Consider the following 27,635-nt stretch of genomic DNA (forward strand, 5'->3'; position numbering starts at 1 on the left):
TGAAGACGAGGAGTGATAGCGGGGGCAGAGCGGCCGCGGAGCGGCGGCACCGGCGGCGGCGGGAGGCGGGGGAGCGCGTAAGTAGCGGGGCGGGCTGCGCTCGCCAGCGCTCCCGGGGGGCCGGCGGGTGTCGCTGACCCGGTCTTCCCCTTCGCTCCGAGCCGAACCGGGAGGGCGCCGCGCGCTGCGGCGGCGGCGGCAGCAGCAGCTGCTCGCCGGGCGTGAGGAACCGGCGGCGCCGACAGCGGAGACCGGCGGCCAGGACGAGAAGGGACGAGCTGAGAGCCGCTCGCCCTCCCCCGCCGCCCGTCGGGGGGGGGGGGGGGGGGTGGCGGCGCGCCGCGCATGCGCGGCCAGGGCGCGGGGGGGGGGGCTGGCGGGGACCCCCGGGACCCCCCCGTCCTGCGCCGACCCCCCCCGCGGGGGTCCCCGGTGGGGACGGGCCCGGCGCCGGCACTGCGCATGTCCCGGGGCCGCCCCGCGCCGCCGCCGCTGCCCCGGCGGGGCCGGGAGAGGCCGGTGCCGAGCGCGCGATCGCGGGGCCGGCGATCCTGGGATGCCGGGAGCCGCCGGCTGCCGGGGAAGCAGCGGCCGTGGTTCCGCGGGGCAGTGTCTACTCGCTTTAGCCGGTAACCTAGTTAGGGCAGCAACATGTGCGCTGGGATTTGGTAGTTGGCTGTGTCAGCAGCCCGGCTCCTGCGGATGAAATGTATTTGTGGGGTATTTGTGCTGTTTCATGGGTTTCGTGGCCGCTCCTATGAGTTCGTTCCACTGGAGGGCTCCAGAGAACTGAAATTCACACAGCAGCATTTGTAAGATACCTGGACCAGTAGCTTGGCAAACGCAGGGTATTTTTAAATGGCTTCTCAAACAGATGATGGGTTTGAAAGCCTTTTTGCTTTCAGCACTTATCCCTGCAGTTTCTCTGTACTTCATTAGACAATCCCACAAAGTTGTTGAAGTGAATTTTAATGGGATGTGCTAGGCTTTACAGTTAAGGATGGAGACACAAAAGCGGTCCGAGTGCTGGAACCCCTCTTCTGTGAGAGAGCTGGGATTGTTCAGCCTGGAAAAGAGAAGGCTCCAGGGAGACCTTATTGCTGCCTTTCAGTACCTAAGGGTATGAAAGGTACTATTGAATATGAAAAAGATGGTTAAAGACTTGTTACCAGGGCTCTGGATGAGGGACAACAGTTTTAAACTGAAATATAAATTTAGACTGAACATAAGGAAGAATTTTTTTATGATAAGGATGGAGAAACTGTAGAACAGGTTTCCCAAAGAAGTTGCACGATTGGAAATGTCCAAGATCAGGTTGGACAGAACTTTCAGCAACATCAATTCATGCAAGATGTTGGACTAGATGGTCTTCAAAGGTCCCTACCAACCCAAACCACTGGATAATTTGTGATGTGCTACCCCAGCCGAAATTCCCCAAGTTTCTGTAACAAGTGATTATGCAGAGTATTCAGCCACTTTGGTTGTTGTTAATTTCTTCTCTTCTAGTTAGCACCTGTAAATGTTTTCAAGCCAACAGTCTATTGGAAGGTGTGGGATACAGGAAACAAGGGTTGCCCTAAAGGCTTTGTTAAAGCAAAGTCAGCCACCTTTCAAAGAGGGGGAACGGTGGTCTTCAAAGCACAAAGCATGTCTACCAGCAGACAGTGTTCTAACACTTTTCAAAGACAGGGTTACAAATACCACTGCAGTCCAGCTGAACACCTGTACTGTTGGTAGGAGTAAGAAACCTCTTTTTGGAGTGCAGCTGCACTAAGGATGGCTCTTATGGGAGTGACAGATGCTGCAGCTCCCCTGACTGTAGAACAGAGGGGAACTGAAAGTCTCAGCTTTGTCCAGGCACAAGCTGCTAGGATTGCTGACAGACAAGCTCCTGCTTTTTAATTTGTTTGGTGCAGCAGCAAACCTCGTGTCATCTCTGCTATTATGCCATTACAAGACTTCCTTTGTCCCACATGACATACAAACTCCTGCTCCGATAAGAATGCTTTCTATACTTTGGGCTCAGAGGTGTTGTAGGGCTTAAGTGTCCACAAATTTAGTACAGTTCCACAATTTTTTAGTGATCAACTCACCTTATAAGCTGTAGTGGTAGAGTGGAGTTATAACCATGCTTGATTTTTAGTTAAGTGCAGGATTATGTAAAGATTCAATGGGAACAGGAGTGTACAGTGTCATGTCTTTTCATGACTGAGGTATGTGGTGATTTTAAATCTGCTTTTGGTGACAAATAATATTTTGGGTAGGTGTTACTAAAGTGTTCTTACTTTCATCACTAGCTGATCCCTTATTAAGTAATAACTGTATTTATCTTTGAGGTTAATATCTGCTCATGACTAGTGAGGAGTAGTTGTTTATTCAGTTATTGGCACTATTAATTTTTGTGCAGAGCAGGTTAATTGCAGAGGAAGTTGCAGATGGACCATTCACTTCAGAAAAAAAATAATGCTGTGTTACAGGGCTAATTGAAAATCCTGCATCAGGACTTCCAGCAGAATGATACATGCAAAAATTAATCAGATTGGACTTTTTTTACCCCCCAAACCCAGTAGAGTTTTGACTTAAACTACCTAAGTTATGATAATGTTTCTGTGGTAGTAAATCTTCTAGCAGTGATTTTGGTACTTTATGATAATAATCAAATCATTTGTTTGTCTTTATGTCTTAGAAATACAAAAAATAAGTAAACGGTACCTGAATGCCAATATCTGGTCCTTTTGCTCTTTTAAAAAAGAGTCGTATTCAACTCAATGGATATATGGATTTAAGTTTGAAATGACAGACCTTGGAAGCTGTACTCCCTGAAGTGAGTGACTCCCTGAGGAAGATTTCACAGTACTCTTTTTTTTTTTTTTTTTTTAATTTGACCTTTGTTCATGCTGCTTCATCTTGTTAGCATTGTAAATATTAGATGTGTGAACCAGGTTCTGGAAAACTTCGTGGATACTGAGAAAGCTGTTTTCATCAGTTCTTTTTGTGGTTCTGTATTTTGGATCTTGGTTACACATTTGAAAAGCCTCTATTCTTCAGTCTGAGAAAGAACAGTTCTGATGTTAAAAAATGCAGTGGAGCAAATTTTAGTGATACACAACTATAAGCGAGCTGGAAGATTTTGCATGTTTTTTGACTTGTCATCTTGCTAACAGATCCCAGCAGGCACCTAGGTATAGCTTCTGGCTCTCAAGAGGAGAAAAGATGCATAGTACCTGGGCATGAAATACCAGGAACAACTTGGGGTGGTGCCCTACATGATGTATAGAAGTCTTTGGCCAAGTGAAAGTGTAATGAGTGAAACAGAGTAATAGGCAAGACAGTTACTGTAACTTTTTCTGATTTAGTGCAGACTTAAATCATGCCATAAATATTTGATTTTCTAATCAAGAGCTGAGTATAATATAGTAGTAAATATTAATTCTTCCAAGTAAAACTGAAGCTGGTATGTTTTTGTCTGAGTGACAGTATGCATTTGTTCTGACTGAGTGAATGTGTCTGCAGCCACTCTGTAGTAACTTGCAGGGTTCATTTCTCTGTGGGTGCATAGGATACAGCGCTTTTCCAGACTCCCACATCTTTTTAACTGCAGAACTGCAGAAGTGTTCTGACTTACCTGGGTCTCCTATGCTAAGACCACCAGCTAATGATAATTCTTGTGACACCCTTTCTGCATGAAGTTTTTCTTCTTGGTAAGGGGGTTCCTTTGGGTATGCAAAGCTGTTTTTCATTTGCAGTTCTTTTCAGTTGGTCCTCTCATGTACAAATTCTTACAGAAAAGTATCTTTTATTCCAGTGACACAGTCATGGAAGAAGTGCTCGGTTTATGTTTCCTTCCAGTTGGGAGTACTTTGAAATAGACATCTTTGGAGTTTGTACTATGTGTGTCCATTATTGACTTTGGATTCCAGTTTGGTTGGATATTGATAATACCACGGATGAGCTGCTCTTTCTAATTCCTTGCGAGAACTATGTGAACTGTTGGTGTTGTATCCCTAGAGTATTTATCCACTAGTCCTTCCAACCTCATTGGTGATGTCTTTGCTACCATGGCCCTGTTGAAGCAATAGCACAGTGGGAGGAAAGTGAGGGGTGAAACAGCTCTGCAGCAACACTTGTTCAGCTTCAACTCTTGGAGGTATTGGCCTTATTCCTGTCCTTCTACTAACTGCTTTGATCCTGGTGTGGTGAATGTAGGATTAGATTTATCCTGCTTGCAACTGAACAGTTCCACAAAATTCCTTATGGAAACTCATCATGAGCTTTCACTCAACAGTGCTAAAAACTTCACAGAGTCAATACCAGCTACCTAGAATGAGGGGTAAAAACCTTACGTTAGAGTAAGGCACGCACGTGAAAGACCACAAAATCAGGCTATTGATTTCAAGGAGCTCTGCTCCTGAAACATCTCCATTTTCCTTTAGGTTCACCTTCAGAGCCTAAATCTATATGAGATAAAGAAACTCTGCCCACAGAGTATGTGATGCTTTTGAGATCCTTCTTGAGATGTGATGTGGATGACTTCTGTAGCCCAGGTTCCACAAAGAGCATCAGAGACTAATGTGCCTTTGCTGCTTGTATTGTCTTAAACTCACACCAAAAGATTACCTAGTTGACACTGACTGTTAGATAATGATTTGTTTCAAAACCAGTAATTGCAGTTTGTTACAAACCAGGACTCCTACCTCTTGGGGTCTTTCCCTTCAACTATGTAGACCTAAAGATAGTCAAAAACTCATGGCTGCACTGTCAGGTTACCTTAGAGGATGTGGAACATCTTTCTAGCTTTTTCTGGTTGAGTTTTTTTTAATGTTTGTTTTTAATTTTTTTGTTTGGTTTTGTTTTTTGCCAAGACGCCTGACCTGAGAATGGAGTGCAAAGGAGTGTCTTTAAACTTAAACACAAAGGTGTTGTCTTTAAACCCTGGGGTACAAAGACTAGCTGTGTAGGAATTCTCTAAGTATGCATGATGGCCTGCTCTTTCAGCTTCCTTGTTTATTTAGATGATGGCTATTTCTTTACTAAATGCAGTGCCTGTTTGGAATGCCTGCAAGACAAATCTTTAGTCACCGGAAAAACTCCTGCAGCTGTGTGTTAAGAGTTCAGTTTGCAAGTAAAACTTGTCAGGCCATCTTGTGTCATATGTTGACCTGCTCTTCAGGAATGCTGAGTAGCATTATTAGAAAGGTGATGCAACAGCCTCCCCTCAGCATCAGAAAGCTTTTGATTATTTGCTGTGTGCTCTGTAGGTTCCAGACTTGTTAGTCTGCCTGTCTGTAGGGTTGAATAAACCACACCACCAGATTGTGCCCTGAAGATCAGGTCCAGACTGATGTCTGATGTAGGAGTTCCTAACCTTGATCTTTTCAGCTCATGATAGAGCAGAAGGTGTGTGCTACTCTCCTTCTAGGGACAGCTTGACTCCTAGGCTGTCTCCTGATTTCCTGGAGTTAAGATAGTCTAGCTTCTAACAAATACTTGATTTCATATTCCAAAGATTACTTTTTTCTCATTTCTAAGATATTTTACTTTCATGGATTTCCTGGCAAGCCATTGAGAATCTCTGTATCTGCTGCAGAAGCTGTTGAGCTGTAAGGTGTTCTGCATGGTTAGGATGGTGTGTAACATTGATTTTGGGAAGAAGCAGATTATCACAGTCATAGGAGTTACTTAGAAGGAGCAAGAAAGAGTGTGCAAGATGCAGTTATCAGGACAGCTTGGTATGGTTAGTTATCTTCCTGATGCTTTTTTGGAGCTGAGTTAACTTCCTAGGTCTCTGTACTTCTTGTCTTGGACTAGCTGCATGAATTGGAGCAATTCAGTTTATCCATTAGCATATTAAAATTTGTTTAGGGACAGATCTTGCTTATCTTTCCAGAGGAAGTTTTTTGATATTTTTCAGTTCTGCTGCAGCCAATGTCATAACACATTTAAGGAGGATAGTATCTCCAGGTGACAAGCAGGCTTTGTCTTTTGACATTTCCAGAACTGAGCCTTGCTCCATAAGACTGCTCTTCTGCAGTGTTGAGAGGTCACAGAATTCAGAGAATCCACGGAATGCCTAGGTTGGAAAAGACCTGAAAGATCTTAAAGGTCAGAACACAGTTAACTCTGCACAAGTGCTGTTGAACTGGTAATGAATTTTATGAGTTTGCATTATGAAACTAGGTAGGGTTGTCCAAGGAACCTGAGTGAGCCTGTTAGTGCTCAAGTTCTGTTGGTGACCTTGTCTAAAAGATGGCCCCATCTTTTTCATCAAGGGCCTTCGCTAAGCGCTGTGCCATCGGTGAATTCTCAGGAAACCATGCTCTCCTTGACAGAGTATATTCCTATTGGTGTGGAAATACATAATTTCATTCAAGATAGCTGTATTTTGTGGGAAGTACTTGGGAGAGTCTCCCAGAGTTAAAGAGGAGCTTGTGAATTATCACTCAAGACTCTATTTAGTGGTAAGTACATTCTAAATGTGTGCCTTTCAGTGTGTGGTGTGTCTGGACACATACAAGTGTGTTGGAAAATACCTTATTAATCTAACAAATATATTGAAGGAGGTGCCTTTTTTTCCTAAAAGAGCAGGTTAACATTGAGGTGTAATTTGTAGTTGAGATGCTTGGAGGGGAGGGGAGTGAAAAGGTACCTTTAAAATATGTTCTTTGTCTTTATGCAAAGAAAAGTTAGTTTAAATACAGTGGTAGAGAGTTTGACACCACACTTAAATGTTTTTGAGTGCTGTTGGCTCTAAGAGGTTGACGGTGATTGAGGTAAGTCCTGTCTGTGTTGCTGTCTCAGCTTTTATCGTCAGCAGGGGAGCCCTCACCAGCAGTCCTATCAAGGGACTGCTTTCATACCAGTAATTTGCTTTAATAAAACTTCAGCAGATTCTGGTCCAGCCTTTGAATAGAAATTTATAAAGAAAAAAACCCAACATGTGAAAGAAAATATTTCAGAACATGTTTGCTCTTAAGAACTCCAGCAGGATTTTCAGGTATCGTGTGAACTTTCCATAATCTGTTAAATGCGTGTAACTGAAATTAAAAGTGAGTGCGTTTTGCTCATGTGATTGTGCTTTTGTATAAAACAAAAAGAATCCTGAATTGGCTTCTGTTTCTTCATTGGTAAACAGATTTTTAATAGATTCAGGTTCCTGTTCTGTGATGTGACATCAGCGAACAGCTCTTGAAGCACCAATAAATGTTCTTTTGTTTATTTGTGTGTGTGTGCTAGAGAGAGAGAGAGAAGGAAAGAAAAAAAGGCTATGCCAAATTAAATTGGAGGGTAGAACAGCTAAGTAAAAGAACCTTAACCCATCATTGTAAAACAGGGGTAGTATCTGCATTTTCCTTTGTAAGTAGGTGCCTATAAAATGGATCCATTCTTTGAACCTGTTGTATGTACTAGTGATGTCAGAACCAGTATGTCTTAATGACTGCTCAGTTGAGGTACCCCTCTGTTACTAAGTGTCTTGCTAGAGTTTGAACTGAGTTAATTTTAGCCAGTGTTCATCTGCTTCCCCTCCAACTTCGGTAGAAAATGAAGTTTGTTTCATTGTCATTTGGATGCTCTGCTGTGTATTTGGCCTTAGGTCACTGGTAGGAAGTAGAACTATCCATTGTATTAGGTGAAACCTCTTTCTTTCAGGTAATGCAGATTTGGGAACTTGTAAGAAATAAAAACTTGTTTATTATTTGTGTGGCAGCATCCTAAGTTAATTTTGTCAATGCACATTTTAGTTAGTGGGAGAGGACTTTGAGTATCTTTGCTCCATTATTAATTACTACTTGTGTCTCAGGCTGTTTCTTATCACATACGTTAGTACAAGAGGTTCCAGTTCTTTCAAGCCTTTAAGTTACTGGTTTGGTGGGTGAGAGGCATTGTTGATTTTGGGTTTGTTTCCTCTTCCCCTGCCTTGGTATTGGAGGTGAATCCCTTGCAGTAATTTTAAAATTACTTCAAACAGGCTACATTTTCTCCACCGTGTTTTGAGTGTTCTTTGTAAAGTAGTTTGTGCCCTTTTCTGTTTATGGACTCAGGTTCAAAAGTGTTGTTTTGGTAGCTCTCATATCTGGTTTGTTCATTACTGTATGACTTGACTTGATCTGTTTTTATTTTTGACACCATTAAAATATCACTAGGAAAGAAACTGTCAGTGATGTCTGACAGGACAATTCTGAGATTCTGTTGAAAAGTCCTTGCATACTCAGTAAAGTTTCACAAGCAGAATACAAAGTTACATTGCCTTTATGTAAAATAAAGTAACCTCAAAGAGCATAAATGCTTATTTTAGTTACCTTTTAGAACTTGACAGCTGCAAATGAAGAGCTAAAACTAGGTTGGGGTTTGCCTCTGAAACTTGAAAGCAGATGGAATTATTAGACACTACAGTACTTAGCAAAAGTACTTAGAAAAAGTGTTTTTGAAGACAATGAGCCATCTTTAAATGCCTGTAGCTTCCCTGTAGTAGATAAAAAAATTATATCAAGTACCTTTTTCATGTTTACCTTGTACCAGCTGGTGAAAAGTTGGAGAAAATGCAGGAAAATAAGTGGAGAACTAAAAAGCAGGGGAGCCTGTTTCCCAGAAAATTACGATGTCCTGCTGTTCCAGGTCACCATAAAGAGAGGTGCTAGAACTAACCTCTTCTGTTCAATGGCTCTGAGCCAACATGTTTAGTCTTCAATATTAAAAATTTTGAATACATTACTTTCTCTTTTAGCCTGTATATGTTAAGATTACTTCTATAAACATTTTAAGGTGTGAATTTTATTCCTTCCATATCCAATTCCTGTTTCTGTAAAGCAAACATTGCTCAATAAGGAAGATGTGTTGAAATAAACAAAAAATAGTTTTGGACAGTTTTCACATCATATTTGGAAAAGGGCTTCTGTATGTATGATTGCATAAAAAAAGTTATGTCATTGCTTAAGGGTTTGTGTAGTACATATTTCTGATTAGTAAAGAATGTTTTTACACTGATTTTGGTAATAAAGCTGTGTACTTGAAAGCCAGCATATTTTATAGTTACCAACCTATGAAAATCAACATTTCTTCAGAAAACCATAGAAGTACAAATGCAATACAGAATTAAAAGCTTTCAAATATAGTTCACAAACTAAAATTAGCTGTTTCAAATAGCAGTGATTTTAAATTAGTTTGCTCTGAGTGGCATAAATTGAATTAGTTAAATGTTGAAGTTCTTCAGGGTTTTACACTGTTGTTTCTGTCTTGTCATAATGTTGTGCATCAAAATAGAACTCAGCTCCATGCCTTGACCTATTGCTTTGCACTTCCCCACCTGATTTCTCTCCCCAGAATAGAAGTAGTAAGGTGAAATAATCTCTCTAGGGCAAGTTGAAGACTGGGCCATATTGTGTTGCAGAGCAGTGGATCAGCAGCTATCTATGCTAACAACTAAAACCCAGCTGTGCTTTTTATTCTGGCCCTGCAGCCAGCTGGCACTGCAGGAAAGCCTGTGACCTTCCAAACTAGACTGGACATGTGTTAACTGCCTGTGGGGTCCCAGGTCCATGCACACACCTGAGATGTGCTTGGGTCAGTGCTGTTCTCTAATGGGGAGGCAGTGGGGTCCTTCAGCACCCCTTCCTGCAGGAGTGTGGACTTGGCCTCGGTGTCCTAGGGCATAAGAACTTGCTGATGGGGCAGCCAGGAGGTGAATGAATGCTGCTGCTGTCTGAGGTCACTGCCTGTCTGCTTTATCCCTTGGTCACCAATATATCTTTCCCACAAGATTTACTTGAATACCCTGTAAAATAATAAGGCAGTTATTGTCTTGAGGGCAGGTTTTACTGAGATGTGGAGACATTTGTTGCCTTATACCTTATTAATGATCTAAACAAGTGCTTCACTTTGTCCATAGTGAGGATCAAGGCCTGAGAGTAAAGAAAAAAAAAATAGCCAGAATACTAAGTATCCATTTCAGTTGAGACGTAGATATATAATTGTGTTAGCTGGAACATGTTTAAAACAATCTGTAATAATGAAGATTTTAGGACAGAGATAGAACAAGTCCAGTAAAAATAAATCTCATCTAATCCTACCATGTAAAAGCTGTGTGTAGGAGGCTCCAACTTAGTTGCATTTATAGAAGTGGTCTTAATATTGTTACAGTTTGATAAGAGAAATTGGTATTCAACTGTGTAAATTTTTTTTTGCAGTTATATGCAAAGTGGTCTTATAAGTTACTAGTGAAAAAAACTAAACCTTTTGCTGAGTTTAAGTGTAATTCCACAAAGTTGTTGCAACATACTATATATTGAGATAAAACAATGCTACCAGAATTAGTGAAATCCATGTTTATTGTTACTAGTGGGATTTAACAGCTGGAAACAAAAGGAGCAGCACCATGAGGCTGTGCACTGCAGTGGTAGTCTGAAACCTCAATTCTTATAACTTTTAATATGTAAACAAATTTATTTTGACATTTGAAAGAATCTTTTTTTCTGGATGGAAAGATGAACTGAGGGAAGGAAGAAACATTTACTTACATTTTTCTTTAGGGTGAAAATAGTATTTGCAGTTACTTCCTCATGTCTAGTGTATGAAATATGTGTCTATGAATACCTGGAGAGCTAGTTTAAGGGGTCAGCTAAAATGTTGCATGAAGTGCATACACTCAGCTGTATAAAAAATTTAATTTCCTAGGTACAGATAAAAATGTGAAAAGAAAGAGACAAAAAAAAGGGTGGTGTCTTCACTTATTAAAGGTTTGAATAACATAAAAGTATTCATGAAATGGGAAAAAGCCTCCATAATTAGTTTGGCAAGAAAAGATAGTGAAAATAATAAAATATTAGATAGGTTTTGCCCAATACTCCCCCTGTTGCCAAAGTTGATCTGTTCTTGTTTAAAGACCTCTCAAAATGCAGCTGAGAATTTCAGAGCCACAGGTATAATTTTTGTACAGTGTTGACAGTAAGTAGTCTCAAAACAAAGGCGACCTACAGTTTTTCAGATAAAGAATTTCATTTGACAGAACTATGCAAAATACAAGTTTGTGTTCATCTCTGCATGGCCCAGTGCCCCTGATGTTGAGTGCAGCTCTGTGTGTTGTGCACTTCTGTAGAGTGATGCTCTCTGCCTCTGCAGTCCCTTGTGTGAGCGGGTGAGCACAAGACGCCTTTGCCAGCAGGTTCCACTCCAGTAGCTTTGTCCCTGTGCCGAGAGCAGGCTCAGGGGGTGGGATGTGTGTCCCACTCCCTCCGAGCCACTGGGGCTGCTCCTGGCTGGCCACCCAAGTGGCACTGGCTGCTTTGAACTGGTTTGTTCTGAAGCAGGGAGGCTCTATTCATCTATTCTGTATTGCACTTGGCTGTGATCCACGACTGGGTCCTGTATGCTACTCCTGTGACCTCAGGGAATGAATTTTTCTCTTTCTTTTAAGTTTGGAGTATTTGAAACAACCTACATGCTTAATGTTTTAATAGCGTGAACTTAGGGATTGTATGTTAAATTCCACGAGGATATATTCATTGAGTGGAAAGCCTGTTGAGAAGTTCTTAACAGATTGGGTAGGGCAGAGGGGCTCACCTTCAGTGCATTCCTACCATACTGGTTTTTGGGAACTGCTTCTGGAGTGAAGTGTTCCCAGAACTGTGCCTAGGCTTTGTCTTTGGAGAAGCTGTTTGGAGCAGTGCAGGTGGCTGCTCTCAGGTCTTCCATGTGTAGCAGGTTAGGTGTGTGCTGAGGTACAAATGACTGGAGGGAACTGGTGTGCCATTGTGGGCACACCAGCCTGGACTGCTGGACACAGAGCTGGCCCTGGAGCTTCACTGGAAGCACGCTGTGGAGCTCTGCTGCCTGCCATCTGGAGCTAGGGCTGCTGCTGCCTGCTTAGTGAGGATATATATGGCACAGCAAAAATTGTTTCTCGTGACTTTAAGGGACAATGTGGTAATTGTGTGGTCATACTTATTTTTCTTCCTCAGATTGAAGGTGTATATATATATATATAAATTAAAAAGAGCCTGTACAATGCATAACATGCATGTGGGGCACTGTCTTGTACCTGTGCAATCATTAACAATGTGTTTTACCATTTGGTGACTTTTGTCTTGCTTAACAGCCTTGCATGACACTTGTTTGGAGAAATACACATCTTTTCCCTAAGAAGCAGGCAAAGATACCAATCATGCCTTTTATATTTTGACTTGCTTTAAATTGCATTTATTGCCAGATGAGATCTTGTCGTACAAACTTGTCATATCTCTCCTTGAACACCATTTGGTAGTTAATTTCTTTGTGAAAATACAGAGAAAGCATACTAGACTCCTGAAATCTTACAGTAATATTTCAGATATTACTCCAAAGGATGAACCATTTCCTCCAGCTTAAAATAATAAGCCAGCATTGCTTCAGCTTGCTTTGCAAGGCTTAACTATATCTGCAGTTATGTAAGTTTCAGTTATGTGATATTTCATGGGCATCTATTTAAACATACAACTATTATTTTTAGTTGAAATATAGACTGTATAAAGACTTAAAAGATGTGGGATCAAGGTGGACAACCTTGGCAGCAATGGCCTTTGAACCAACAGCAGTGGATGCAGTCATTTCAGCACCAGCAAGATCCAAGTAAGTATATAGAAAGCTTTGTGGATTAATTCTTTTAATGTGTTGTCATTTAAATTTTTGAATCTTCGTAACAGAGTATGACTCACAGTTGCCTTTGTAGCTGCTCTCAAGAGAATACATTTATGATGCTTTTCTGAACTAGAAAATATAGAAAGGTTTCAAATGTTTTCACATAGTTAATATATAATATGCAAATACAGGCAAGAAACCTGAGTTATCCTACACAATTTACCAACATTTGACCAGTCATACAGATCAACATTTGGACCTCTGTTACCAGATATGTATCCCTGTCAGTTCTTTAGCCAAGCTAAATCCTTTGTTTAACAGAATCTGTTTTTTTATTCAGTACCTATATGGCAGAAGTATTAATGCAGATTATATATACAGTAAAAAAACCTCACTGGAAAATTAAAACAGTTCTTGATTTAGGTTACAGCAGTGATAATCCTGATCTCTTGTTTGAAATTTTTTTCTCCACCAAAACCACCAAGTGCTTTAAAGAGTAGAATGTAATATACCTTAAGTTGAGAATGAGGTGGCAACAATTCAAAACATCAAGAGAAATAGAGAAATGGATGAAAGTGCAGGTGTGTATTTAATACTAAGGCAAAGTGATCAGGCACACAGATTTTACTGTCACTTTAATTTCTGTTAAATTCACTGGAGAGTTTTCCTAATTTGATAATAAGCAGAAGACATACTAGTGTTCTTATCTGAGACTGCAATTTATTTATTTACTGATAGGAATGGCAGTAAAGGAAAAAAAAAATGGGAGAGAGAACAGTAACATAATATACCACCAGGGTTATACAAAGAGGGTACATTGAAGAATAATTTTCTAACTGTGTATCTTTTTTACTCTCAAATCTTAATGAATTTATAATATAGGGATATGTATATTAACTTCCGATGTCAAAATTAGCTCACATATGAGAAAAGTGCATTACTACCGCCCATTCAATACTAATGTGAATGTAAAATAATCTGCCTTGTGACTTTTTGAACATATGCAGAGAAACTGTACTTCAGCAAGTCTGTACACTGACATTTGCTTTGTTTCTTTTACTGTACACTGTGAATAAGTTTAAATGGTGCTCACAGTACTTGCTGAAGCTAAATGTTGCCCATTTATCTTGAGCAAAAAGACATGTAATTGAGAAACAGTATTGAACTTCAGATGTGTGAGTTCTAACCTTTTTAACTTCCTCTGTTTATTTTAGGCCAGATTGACTGGGCTGCATTAGCTCAAGCATGGATTGCTCAGCGAGAAGCCTCAGGGCAACAGAATGTAGTGGAACAACAAGGAATGATGCCAAATGGACAGGACATTTCAGGAATAGAATCTGGTCCAAACAACCATAATAATTTTCAGGGGGATCCCAATTTCAACAGAATGTGGCAGCCAGGTTTGTTTCCTTTCCTGTTCATTCCTTTTTTTCATGTTTCTTCATTTTATTCTTGTCAGATATTTTTTGGTGTGAACATGCCCTATCCCTCAGGCTTCCAAATGCAAAACTACCACTTGACTATCACAGCTCCTACTTAGAGAGCTACTGTTGCCTCCTGTAGTGTAATACCTGCTTCTGGCATGATCTTGACATATAGAATGAGTTGACAATATAACTGATGCTGGCTTTAGATGTCATAAAATATTTAAAAAGGAAGATCAGCAAATTCTGTGTGAAAAATACTGTTTTATTGTGTTTCATATACTTAGGATTTAGCCTTTTTAACTTAGGTATCTGATTGTCAACATTTTTCAGTCATTGTAAGTTCAAGTTGATTGGACACTTCTGTTAGTATAGATTATTTTCTGTATTTTTTAACTTCCTCCAAACTTTATTTTTTCCCAAAAATTAATTTTCTTTTTAAAACTTCACAATATACCACTGGTAATAAGAATGGGATAGAAATGGGTTATTTTCTGCTAAGAATTTTTCTGAAATTGTTTTCTGAAAGCTAGGTTTTGACACTATACTGTAATGCAATTTGAGGTGTATGAGCAAGATAGTAAGCCTATGTGCTTGTCTTCAGTTGTTTTGGGGAGAACTGCACTTCATGCTTGATTCTGTTAATGGTTGAAAGAATAAGACTTCCAGTTTTCACTGTCACTATCCAAATTTATTGAAATGCAGCATTTAATATAAGTAGGCTTAATATGTTATTGGTAGTTCTTATATGTGTGTAATAAAAGGGAGGTAGCCATCAGGCTTCACCTACCTGCACTAGGCTACAAGTTATTGTAGGCACATGTAAGAATTCTAAACTTTTCTATGTGGCAGAGTGTATTCTAGCTGTATTTCTGTACAGTACATAGAAATTTTCACAGAAATAGAAAAGCTATAATAACACTTTTTAGTTGTTACAGTAATAGATCCAATTATGATGCAGATGGGAAGGACAGTAAAAATTAAGAAAAATGTACTAAAGGACTGGATGGAAGGTAGGAATTAACCTGAGAGGCTAGACAGCAATTCTGTTACTGGAGAGAGTTATAAGGCAGCTGTGTCACGGTCTATAAGTATCTGTGTAGTGCTCATAATTTTTGTCTTTTTAAGGGGTCAGTCAAAAATTATGGCCACACCAGCTGTTAATTCATTCCTTAGACCCTTTTCACTCTGTTAGCCAATTGTAACGTATGTTTGAGGGCTTATGACTACAGCTTATTCTAGAACCTGTGCTAGATATTGGGCAATCCAAGAAATCATCCATTATCAGGACTCAAGACTTTGGAGCACAGGTTTCAATGATTGTGCTGCTTACAACACCATTTTCTTTCCATAGTAGGTATTTCAAGTCTATTATGTGAAATAGTAAAATAGCTCCTTGCTTTCAAAATCGACATAGAGACATAGGAGCAGTTTTTTAACAGTTTAAGCAATTTGTAAGTCTTCTGGTGAACTCACTATCACTTGAAATTTATAAAAACAAATTTACAGGATGTCTGTGCCTGTCCAAATATATCGCCCTACTGCATGTGTCAGTTCAGCTATAGCTATCTGTATTTCCTTTGTTTAGTTGAAGAAATTATTGAGACAATATAATACAATCTGCAGATTGATGATTCTTCCTTGCTTTATCATCTGTGATGCTTTGAGGAACCTTGTGATAAATACAAGAACACTGAGTGATTGGTGACTCATATAAATTATACTAACTTGGTATTGAATTGTCTTCTAAATCCTAAACAGAATGGGGAATGCCTCACCAACCCCCTCACCCACCTCCAGATCAGCAGTGGATGACTCCAACCCCAGGTCAAATGGAAATTGTTCCTCCGTCGGAAGACAGCAACAGTCAGGACAGTGGGGAATTTACTCCTGACAACAGGCATATGTTTAACCAGAACAATCACAACTTTGGGGGACCTCCCGATAATTTTGCAATGGGGCCAGTGAACCAGTTTGACTATCAGGTGAAACATATTTGTTGCTTTAATATTGTAGGCGCGCAGAGTCCCCTCCATGGATGTGTTCCTCTAATATCATCTAGCGGCGACTTTCATTCTTCAGTTCTACAAACATCTACAGAATCTGTTATCTGCTAAGATACATTTTAACCAAACACTTGACAGAAGACACTTTAAAGTTCTCAGTTCTGTTCAGAGGCCAAAGGCTTTTATTTTTCTGCAGTATTAATGAGAAATGGCTGTTGTCTGCAATATTAAAATGAATCACTGTGTTCCAGTATATAAATTAACATTATGTAGCTTTGTGTTAAAAAAAAAAAAAAAAAAAAGAGGAGAAGGAAAAAAAATTAATTCAGAAAGATATGCTTAAATACACTAGATAATGTACCACAGGAAACAGTCCTGTATTTGCAGGGAGATAGACTGGATGATCCATTGATCTTTTCCATATCTAGCTACTGTGATTCTTTGAATAAACAATGGTATTTCTAAAAAAAATAAATCCATATCCACTTTCTTCTTCATTCTGGCATATAAGTTGTATACTATAATAAACATGTAGGTGGTTTTATCACTAATAATAGTAGGGTCAATTGCACAGACCCTTAAACACAAAGAAGCTTTATATCTTTCCTCTATTTTCAGTATTTTTCTTTCAGAACTCCTGATATAAATGACAAACTAGCTGTCTAAAAACCTACCTCCTGTTCATAAACAAATACAAGGGAAGATGGGCAGAAATTTTTTTGTTATATTCTCAGCTATTTTTTATCTTCTAGATTATTTTTCCTCTTACAATTCTCTTGTTCAATAGTATTGTTAAATAGAGATCAAATAATTTTCCAATACCTGAGTTTATTATAATTTTTGTTTATTGTCATGGGACAAACTCTTAAAATTAGCTTCTCTAAATATTTTACAGAAAACTTATTTTGCATTGAATGAGAGATGCTTAACCTGAAATTGTAGTGGAGAGTGCTTTAGTGCTAGCCACTTAAATATTCAGTAGAATATTTGATACTGTACCCTTTTTCCTGAATACTCTCTTCTTAAATAGTTTTATTTAGCATTTCTGGCCAGTAAATATTAAAATAAAAAACTCCTCATGTATGACTCAAGACTTATGACTTTTGGATTGTATACAGATTGCCCAGAACCCAGGACCTGTACTAAAATTGCATATTTATGCATTTAATATTTTAATCAGCCATATTAATAAGATCTGTAAAAAATTACTGGAAAGTGCACAGTGCAAAATTCTTATGTAATAAAAGGCTGAACTTTAAATTTTTGTTCTCAAACTGTAGTTAAAAGACTGCTAACATAGCTAGATTTTCAAATCTTAGTTTTGTACACTCCTTATTTAACTGCATGCTCTGATGCTAAGTTGCCATGGAACTATTGGAGATAGTGATTATAGAGCTTAGCGTTTAGCACAATATGAAAGGAGATTGGTTGAAGCCCTTTCAGGTTTATTAAATATCCCTGCTTAAGTCTTAAGTTTAGTCATTAAATATTTAAAGGAAACTTGTTTCTTGGGGACCACAGTAAAAGACATTGAGAGATCTCAGTAGCATAGAAATCATGGATTCCTACTTGCATGGATTTTTGTAGACCAACTTGCTCACGTGCTACATTTAGTGTTACCATGTGAAGAAAAATAAACTGCATTACTCTTTCAGCATGGGGCTGCTTTTGGTCCACCTCAAGGTGGATTTCACCCACCTTATTGGCAGCCAGGACCACCAGGGCCACCAGGTCCTCCAGCACCTCCCGCACCTACTCAGAATCGAAGGGAAAGACCCTCATTCAGAGATCGACAGCGTTCACCTATTGCGATGCCTGTGAAGCAGGAGCCTCCTCAGATTGGTACATGTTAACCACTCTTTAATGAAAAAATGTAAAAGCTGTATTTTATAAAGAATTGCAAAATTTGAAGACCTTTTTCTTTTTCATAGAAAATAAAAGAGCAGGGAAAGTAAAAGCCCTTATAATTGTTTTTCCCCACAATCAGATGTGGGACTTGTTTTGATGGGGGTGGGGGATTTACTTCTTTATTTTGGGGGATATTTTTATTCCTTTTTATGAGGGGGAAGGTTTTTTCATCTTGCAAAACTGTAAACCTTGATTATGTAGATGCTGTGAAGCGTAGAACTCTGCCTGCCTGGATTCGTGAGGGCCTGGAAAAGATGGAAAGAGAAAAACAGAAAAAATTGGAGAAAGAGAGAATGGAGCAGCAACGTTCGCAGATGTCTAAAAAAGAGAAAAAGGAAAGTGAGGAGGCGGAAGAAGGGGATGGCCCGCGGTTACCTCAGAGAAGTAAATTTGTAAGTAGAAGGGCTTGTTTTTTGCTCAGGTTTGTATTTCCTGAAAGGTATCAACTTTTTAGTCTCCTTAAAGGAGAGACTCTGTGTTCCTGGTTACCTATTGGTTTTGTTGTTTAAAGTAAGGTTAAGCTGCTGCTCTTTTGAGAATTACTTGATGTTTTGAAGTTTTTGATGGCCAAGAGGTAGAAGTATATAATTTAATCTGTAGTAGCAAAGAAACAAGGATGAAATTGGACCTGTTTTTTCTTTTTTTTCCTTTTGGAATGTACAGAGCCTTTCAAAGTCAGAATTCCAAATCAGCAGCTGAAAAAAATTAAGATATCTGTATTTGCTAAACTGAGCCAATTTAGGAAACCTTGCATTGCCTTCATTTTAGCAGTTATCTTTTTTGTAGTCCAAAGTATGTGTCTGGCAGGGAACCGACAATTAAGTATTTTCTTAGCTTTTGTGGGTATATGTACCAACATATTTTTTAGGAAGGGGGAAAATAAATGGTTTTATGATAACTTGTAATCCAGATTTCAGTACAAAGTAAATGAAGCTGACTATTAAAAATAGAAACTAAGGAGCTTGATATTTAAGTTTTTCCTGAGGACTATGATGCTGTTCTTGTAGGACAGTGATGAGGAAGATGAAGACGCTGAAAACACGGAAGCTGTAAGTGTTGGGAAAATCAGCAGGAGTCCATCCCCAGCTCCTCAAGAGGAGCAAAGTGAACCAGAAATGACAGAAGAAGAAAAGGAGTATCAAATGGTATTAATAATGTAGTTCTTACTAAGTATTTCTGTTTAATTGCTCATACTTTTCAGGCATATCAAAGTAAATCACATTTTCTATGCCTGATACTGTCAACAGAGGCAGAATATGCATTGTACAGTAAAGCAGGGTTGTATTTGCATCTGTTCATAATGCTATCTTTCTCATAGAAACAAGGATATCAGTTATATAACTCATATTTAGCACAGTAGTGAAAGAGTGCAATGACCGTATTCTTTGCATTGATCTTTATTAATTCTATGGTTTTGCTTCACTTATCAAATTTCTGAAAGCTTTTAGTGATTAAATATTACCCATTTCAAATCTGTGCTTCAGCCTCAGTTCCTGTGAAAGGGAATTTAAGAAACATTTTCTTGCAAGGAAGTGCTACAAGCCTAAATCCTAGATCACCAACAGTTTTACTGTGTCTGCACAACCATCATACTTGTGAATCCTTGTTAATTAAGGCCCTGAATTCTACTAAGTTCGATTAATATATTTTTGTAGAGCATTTGGTCAGACATAAACAACTTGGAGAACTAGCTACTGCCATTTCCGTTTTTGTAGAAAATATGTGATAATAAAATGCTATATAAGTAACCTCTGATGATCTTTACAGGCAACGTACCAGTCAGAAAAGTGCTCTTTTTTTTGAAAGAATAATTGGAATCAGTCTAAGTACATTTCTGATTTACATACTCATTTGTTATCCAGGGCACTGATCTTAATGTCTAAGATGATCTAGCTGTGTGCAATACATGCAGACACAATTCACAATCAAAATACTAACTTTAAAGTTGTGAAATCAGGTCATATTTAAACAGCTTCAATATTTTTTGTTTTTTTTAGTCATGTCTTCTGAAAGAAGTCATTAAATAAAATGTGCAGGAGATGACTTTCATAGTCATCAAAAGAAGTGTAGCTGTATGGATATAACTTGAATGCAGCATTTATTCAAGATGTTTTGGACTTTAATTGTATATGCAATTTTCTTCAGATGATGCTGACAAAAATGCTGCTGACAGAGATTCTCTTAGATGTCACAAATGAAGAAATCTATTATGTGGCCAAAGATGTTCACCGTAAAGCAACTAAAGGTATGCCAGATTTGGGAGGTTTTTTTTCCTTTTTAGTTTCTTCTGCAAAAATTCTGTATTTGCATGTCTTTAGAACATTTAAACTCCATAGTTCTCCCTCAAGAACAATTCCAGTATAATGCATCCAACTTGGTAGAGTTTAAATCCAGTAATCATGTACTGTCGTCCTGTGCAGTGTATTGTGAGTTACTTGAGTTATTCCATTTTTTTCATACAATTCATTTCAGTTAAAATGGTACCTGTGTCAATGGCTCTTGAGTTGTAGCTGTTCCTTACTACTATCATCTTTATCTCAAAGCTGTTCAGAAGTGAAAAGAGATGAACTTTGAGTCCTCAATTAGTAATTAATTTGCTTTTGCTATTAACATGTATTGTATTTACAGAACAGATTATTTTAACTTAACAGAGTTAATCTAAGTCTGTAACTACAGAAGTTGAAAATTATGTGCAGATGCTGTAACTTGGAAAGTGATTTATATATTTGGGTTTTTTCTGTTCACTATTAATTTGAAGTTAAATTCTAAATCTTCATGGTCAGAAAATCTAGAAGTGGTTTTAAATGGATGATGCGTTTTTAATGTTTCTTCTCTCCCTCCAAAGAACAGCAATAGTAGTAGATTTAACAATACCATAGACTCATGACTATGAAATCGTGGCTATTTGTGTTAACATGTTGTTCCTGTTGTTGATGTGATACAAAGCTCCTGCAAAACAGCTGGCACAGTCCAGTGCACTGGCTTCCCTCACTGGACTCGGTAAGTATGTTCCTTATTTTTGAGAGGGCTTAAAGGGGGAGTTTCACTTTTGCCTTGCGTTTCTAAAAATTGCATTTTGAAACTAGATTTTAATTGCCTGGAGTATGGGTCACTTTCTGATAACTTCATCATTATCAGCACCTTTGTTTGTTCCACAGGTGGTCCTACTGATTTATAAGTGGGATAGTTGCTGGAGTAAAGGACTAGGCAGTGTGATTTAGTGTATGAGAGTCTTGCCCTAATTTTGAAAATACATAAAAATTTTAGATAGATTTACATGTTAAAGTATGATAGTTTCAGAAGCACACTGCAGCCTTCAAAGAAAGGAATACTATTTCATACTTTTCTTCTGTTTTGATCCATATGAACCAGAGGGGAAAGTTGATAGAAGAGTAATGTGAAAAAATATCATAATCTTTGTAATTATTATTTTATTGAAAAGCTACATAAACACAAAGGCTCCCATATCATATACTGCCAGAACCAACACAGCAAAGAGAGATTGAAATTCCAGCCTTGGGACACAACTGCAAGAGATTTCTCCCAACATGACTTTTATCATCTAAAATGTACTACAGCAGTATCAGTGTTCAATTATGTGTTCATTACATGGAATATTGATGAATTAGATTGAATGTTATCATCACAAGTATTCATGTTTCAAAACTAACTCAGTTAAGATCCTAAGGACCTCAGACTGAAAGAAATCCATGTCAGATGTTTAAACTGACTTTATCCTTATCAGTCCACTAGCTAAAAATATCTCTGGGGGAGAAGAAAATCTGTTTCTATTCCATCTCCATACCTATCAAAGTGCAGAGTTTTCTAAATCATAAGGAAAAATTGATATGGCATTCAGAATTTCTGTAGCCTTGGACTATGGAGGCAGCTGAAGTCATTTCAGAGATGTCTTCTGGGAAAGATCCCAGGCATTTTCTGTCCCGTTGCTGATACAGAGGCAGGCACTGTTACAGTCTCCACAGGGAGCTTTTTTGCCTTTCCATACAATGGAAAAAAGTACCATGGTCACAGTGGTTGCTTGCTGAGAATAAACAAGCTGTTCCAGAAGGAGTAGAAGCAGACAGTGACCATCAATGCAGACACGGGGGCCTTGAACACACTGGCAAACAACACTGGCACTTACCAGAATAAAGTGACTTCTTCAGAGACGAGGAAGTGAAGGAAGGGCAATGTTGCTCTCCTCTTTGCCTCACAGAAGTATTAAGAACAAAGCTTAATCTTTCCTCGTGATAGACTGGACTTTATGCACGCAGGTGGACTGGGTGGTTATGGATCAGGAGACAGTGAAGATGAGAGGAGTGACAGAGGCTCTGAATCATCTGATACTGATGATGAGGAATTACGACACAGAATAAGGCAAAAACAGGAAGCGTTTTGGAGAAAAGAGAAAGAACAGCAACTACTACTAGAAAAACAGCTAGAAGGTAAATCAAATAAAGTCTTCTTACTGTGCCACTGTAAATGGAGTTGACTACTTAGTGTATGTAAATTGGTGGCAAAGAAACACATTTTAAGCAAAAAATACTAAACTAAATGTATAAATAATGCTTTTTAAATTCAAATTTTAAAAAAACCAAAACCCTGTGATTTACTTCTGCTTCTCCATACAAGGTAAGGTTTGTCCTTTTGTACAAATAATGTAGGCCAAAATGGTAGCACAGTCACCTCGCAGTGCTGAAGAGCTGTCTAGAGATGGATGCAATTTTAAGAAGTTGTGAACCAATTTCACAGGCTGGAGGAGAAAGTGCTGTTAAGATAGAACTTCAAATTGATAGTTTCCTCCTTTAACTTTTTATTTAAAGTCCTGAAAATAAGACATATGGAGCCTTTAATGAAAGGCTGGACTAGCTAAACTTTTGGTTTTCTTAATAGTCCTCTCTCTCTTTGAGTGTTTAAAGATGTATGCATAAAAGCATAGCCATATGGAGAGTGTCTGAGTGGTGGCCTGTGACCTCTTTTCCTAGTGCAAGAAGCCAGATGTCAGTGTGGAGACATCTCCATTGGGACTATTTGCAGACATACAAAACTAGGGTGTAAAGCAGCTGATTCTGTACATCCAAAATACTGAAGAATGCTAGTGCAGAGTCTCATTTGCAGCAGTGTTTTGGAAAGGCAGAAGATTACTAATGGACAATACAGCATTTTCTAACATACACTGGCTTCTTCCTGTATTGCCTAATAACTCGGGGACCGGCTGGAATTGTTTTCTGAGTTAAATTTGACCATTAGCTGCCATTTGGACCACTCTGGGTTTCTAGATGCAGTTTTATTCCCTAAATTAATTCAGGAAATGATGGCCCACATCAAAAGGCCATTTTTAGGCAAAAAAATGTATGTCAGTTATTTTTTCTGGATTCAATTTAAAATGGGGAGATAAAGTTGGCAGTGATGCAAAGAATCCTAGGTTGAATAAAAATAATTTTTATTTTGGAAACCTCTGGGAAATGGTCTGAGGGTCTCACTATGTGAGAAACACAGTTTCTTCAGACCAGACAGTAATCCTCAAACCCAGATGAATGGGGCTCAGAGAAAGGCAGGAAGCATCACTACTTCCTGCTGTACTGATGAGGAGTCTTGTAGGAAGGACAAAGGGAGAATCAGGTGTGCAGAAAGGTTACAAAAGGAAAAAGTCTTGTGTGTAGATCAGTTTGGGAGATCTAGTGTTCCAGGATATTTGTTTGAGAATTTCATCTTAAGCCACTAAAACGTGCAATAACCTCAAGACTTCTAAAATGACTGGGCTCTACACTTTTTCTAAACCAAGAGGACAACTTTTCTAGAATTATAAGGAAAAAAAAGTAGTTTGTTAAGTAGTTGGTATAGTGGCAGTGTTTTAAGTATTATGAGAGGTGCTTGGAAACTTGGTTTTGTCAGTGTAATGGTGTGGAAATTACTGACATGTTGCTCCAAATTAATTGCAATTTTTTTCTGTGTACTTCATTTTTCAGAAGAAAAGCTACAAAATGAAAAAGTTTCAAAAGAGATGAATGAATTTACCAACAAAGAACAGAATAGTAACTTAGCATCACAGGAGGCAAAAGAAATTGAAGCAGATATGGTTCATGAAAAGAAGAGATCTCCAAATGCAATCACACCTGATGTAGAACTCAAGAAAGAGGGTAAAGAGAGGACAGGAAGGAGTGGGTCAAGAAGCTCTAGCAGTGGTAGCAGCAGCAGCAATAGCAGGAGCAGCAGCAGTAGCAGCACAGTATCCAGTTCGTCGTATAGCACTAGCTCAGGTAGTAGTCGCAGCACTTCACGTTCTTCCTCTCCCAAAAGGAAGAAGAGACACAGTCGCAGTAGGACGCCGTCACATAAAGTCAGGCGCAGTAGAAGCAGGAGTTACTCCCACAGAAACAGGAGAGAGAGGAGTAGGAGCAGGGAGAAAATAAGGGAAAGGAGAAGATCTAGTAGAAATCACAGTGCTGAAAGGGGGGAGAGGCGGAGAAATCGGAGTCCTTCGAGAGAGAGAAGCTGGGATAGACGTAGAAGCGGCAGCCGCTCAAGAGACCGGCGAGCCAACCGTGCGAGCCGCAGCAGGAGCAGGGACAGACGTAAAGCCGAAGACCAGCGTAGAAGCCCTACTGGAAATAGGCACAAACATAAAAGTGAGGGTAAAGATCAGGAAAGGAAGAAGGAGCAGGGTGGAGGTGTAGATAAAGACAAAAAAAAGAACAGAGAAAGGGAGAGAGATCAGGAAAAAAGAAAAGATAAGCCCAAAAAAGAGGAAAAAGAAAGTAAGACTGGCAATCATGATGACAGTAGATTAAAGAGAAAAAGAGACAGTGAAAGAACTTTCTCTCGCGGTGATTCAATATGTGTGAAAATAATAAGACAGGATTCCAGACAAGAAAGCAAAAAAATTACTACCAAAGATAGCAAAAAACGATCAGGCTCTGAATCTAGTGCAAGGAGTAGTTCTGAATCACCAGGAAGCAGTAAAGAAAAGAAGGCTAAGAAATCGAAGCATATTCGGTCATGCTCCATGGAGAAATCTCAAAGGTCTGGTAAGAAGGCAAGCCGCAAACACAAGTCTAAGTCACGATCAAGGTAGTATACTTTTTAAGTATTTTGTCTGACTTTTAAAAAGTTTTTTTATATTCGTCTTCATGTGTACGGCATATGAACCTTTTTAATAAAGTATGGTATTTATTAAACTTTTTGTCTTAGGCAAAAGTAACTTTGGAAAATCTTTTAAAACTATTAATTACTAAGCCTAAAGTGTGTGTGGGTTTGGGGGTCTTTTATTTTTTTCCAATTAACTTTTTCCCCCTTTTCCTTTATTTTTCAGATCAACAACTCCTCTTCGTCGTAAACGCTGAGGAATTTATGGCACCAGTGCTATGACGTTTAAAAATTCCATGAGTTATAAAAGGCTTGTCTCATTATAGAGGCACATTGTGGCTACGTAGGTGAAACCAGAATCCTTTTTTTATTTGTAAATAGGTGTATTTTTTCCAAATGCTGCTCAGAATAATAGGATTTCTTTGTATTACATTTTTTCAAGAACAGTAGTGCTTATTAAGACTATAAAACAGGCCATTCTCTTTCAGCTGTAATGTTCTTAAAATTACTATTGAATGTACTGTGATGTCAATAAAGCTCTTTAGTTCATTTTTTGTTTAAAATTCTTGCACCTGAATTTTGTGGTAAATGGTAGAAAGTACTTAAAAAAAGAAAAAGGCAGCTTTTTTGGTATAACAGATTTTTAAAGTACTTGAAAAAGATTTAATGTGAAACACTTGTAATCCATGGACATGATAAGATTACTTTATTGGGGAGTGGAAGAACAGAGAAAAGACATCTTATTTTTCTTTAGATATGTGTAATAGATTTTTTAATAACCCTTTTTTTTTTTTTTTTTTGTCTAGCTGGTACTATATGCTGTGTGTGTAAAATATGGGTCACTGTAATACAAGCTATACTTAAACAGACTGAACCCCATTAGGAATATGTGCGATTAACTGATCTCATGTGGCAGTGTTAAGCTCTGGAACTATATTCCTCACCCAGTTTTCAGAGAGATCTTTGGATGTTCAGGGATATTACACACATCTCAGAATTTTCTATGTTTTTATGGAGCATGTTTATAAACATCATTCAGTACACACTGGAAAACTGACAATAGGTTAACTTTACATTTTGGCACATGCATTAAATGCGTACTGAATGTTAAAGGTAGGTCCTTAGTGTCTTAAGAATTATGACTCATGTAAAGTCACTATGTTTACATTATGACATGTAAAGTCAAATTTATCACTAAATTTTTGATTTTAATATTACCATAAAGTGAAAGAGGTCACCGATTACCTACTTAAGGAAATTGACTATTGCTGTTAGAAACAAGAGTGTGAAATAATGTAAGTCAAAAAACAAACCAACAATACCCAACTCTAGGCCAATGACTGTTACAGAAGAACATAAATTCATGGAGAGATCTGTGCCTAAAAGGTCTGGTATGACACCAGTTGTGAAAAAGGCAAAAGGTTTAATGTCAAAGTAAGTTCTCTTTGATTGGCTCTATCTTCTAAGAAAAAATGGTACTAGTACAGGCAACTTGGAAAGCATGTCTTCATGAACAGATAAATCCATTTAACTAAGTCAAAATTCAGCTATGCAGCTTTTTTCCACGGTAATTTTTTCATAAATAAGATGCAGAAATAAACTGCTTCAGAGCAAAGAAATGCATTTTAACTATGTGTTTAATAAGCAAGCTAATTGCTAGTGAGTACGTGCATGTTTATCAAAACGCTGTTACAGATAGATAATCAGTTATAAATTATAACAACCCCCCCATAATTATATCTTTCACATAGAGTAAGCAGTCATATTTATTAGCAAAATAAGGCATAATTTACATCACACAACTTTACTTGCATTGGTAGGAATATAAATAATGATGTATTGATCCAATCTCAGTACACTCTTTGCTCTGGGTAAGAATGAGGAATTTTTGGAAAGTAGGTAGCATAACAGTTCAGATGTCCTAGAAGGATGTCTTGTGAGTGACAGAAAGAAACTAGAAATAAGCTTAAGAAAAGCTGTTGAGGAATACAGTTTCCAGGATGCATTGAATTTGATTTTCAGTTCAGATTTTATTTTCTCTGTCTAATAATAAAAAAGATTGTGTATGAAAAGCTTTATATACTCTGCCAAGAACTGGAATTCTGTCACTTCCTGTAAATATGAAAATTATTTTTTTGACACAAATGCACTTATATGGGTAGTGACTGTATGCCAATAAAGAGAGCATACGTTCTCTGTATTTAACTGTTTCAGAAATCTTACTATAACGGCCTACTCATCACTCAGTTATTAAATACACGTTGGTATTCTTGTCAGCATCACATACATTAAACTTCTTTGGGCTTTGGAAACTCCCCTTAGGAATGTCTTTCACCAGAAAAGGCTAGACTAACAACCACTCTCTTAATTCCATACATCTGAAGTTATCCTAAAATGTGCAAATACGTACAAAAATGGGAACGTATTGTTTTATAATGAATGCTACAAAAACATTTCAATGCACTACAGGAAAGCAATATACAGGATTTTGAATGTCATGCAGCAACTGACATTTGGAGACATTTCCCTTGAAAACTTTTTAAATAAATGAGGGATGGTGCGGAATCAAATGAATAATGATTTCCATGCAAATTGTTCTGAAGGT

At 38.4% G+C, this 27,635-nt stretch overlaps 1 protein-coding gene across 6 annotated transcripts; it reads left to right on the plus strand.

Annotated features, from left to right (window-relative positions):
- On the plus strand, nucleotides 1-27,230 carry PNISR (PNN interacting serine and arginine rich protein). Of its 6 annotated transcripts, none has more exons than XM_053936828.1 (12): nucleotides 1-77; nucleotides 12,479-12,597; nucleotides 13,821-14,006; nucleotides 15,792-16,015; nucleotides 17,692-17,878; nucleotides 18,146-18,336; nucleotides 18,952-19,089; nucleotides 20,090-20,189; nucleotides 20,891-20,944; nucleotides 22,219-22,389; nucleotides 23,914-25,015; nucleotides 25,257-27,230. In XM_053936828.1, exons 2-12 carry the CDS (start codon nucleotides 12,510-12,512, stop codon nucleotides 25,285-25,287), a joined length of 2,472 nt encoding a protein of 823 aa, XP_053792803.1. In that variant the 5' UTR covers nucleotides 1-77; nucleotides 12,479-12,509; the 3' UTR covers nucleotides 25,288-27,230. The 6 variants fall into 6 exon arrangements, with proteins under 6 accessions (XP_053792803.1, XP_053792807.1, XP_053792808.1 ...); XM_053936830.1 differs by lacking the exon at nucleotides 1-77 and adding an exon at nucleotides 617-629; XM_053936829.1 differs by lacking the exon at nucleotides 1-77 and adding an exon at nucleotides 5,439-6,458.
- Nucleotides 27,231-27,635: the final 405 nt, after the last annotated feature.

The sequence above is a fragment of the Vidua chalybeata genome, chromosome 3 (assembly GCF_026979565.1).
Source record: "Vidua chalybeata isolate OUT-0048 chromosome 3, bVidCha1 merged haplotype, whole genome shotgun sequence".
Classification (NCBI taxonomy): Eukaryota; Metazoa; Chordata; class Aves; order Passeriformes; family Viduidae; genus Vidua; species Vidua chalybeata.

Excerpts from the sequence above, each read along its gene's own strand:
- PNISR (XM_053936828.1), top strand. The coding sequence starts at position 12,510 with ATGTGGGATCAAGGTGGACAACCTTGGCAGCAATGGCCTTTGAACCAA. Across the intron at positions 18,337-18,951 it reads TACCTCAGAGAAGTAAATTT|GACAGTGATGAGGAAGATGA; the intron begins GTAAGTAGAAGG and ends CTGTTCTTGTAG. Across the intron at positions 20,945-22,218 it reads GGCTTCCCTCACTGGACTCG|GTGGACTGGGTGGTTATGGA; the intron begins GTAAGTATGTTC and ends TTATGCACGCAG.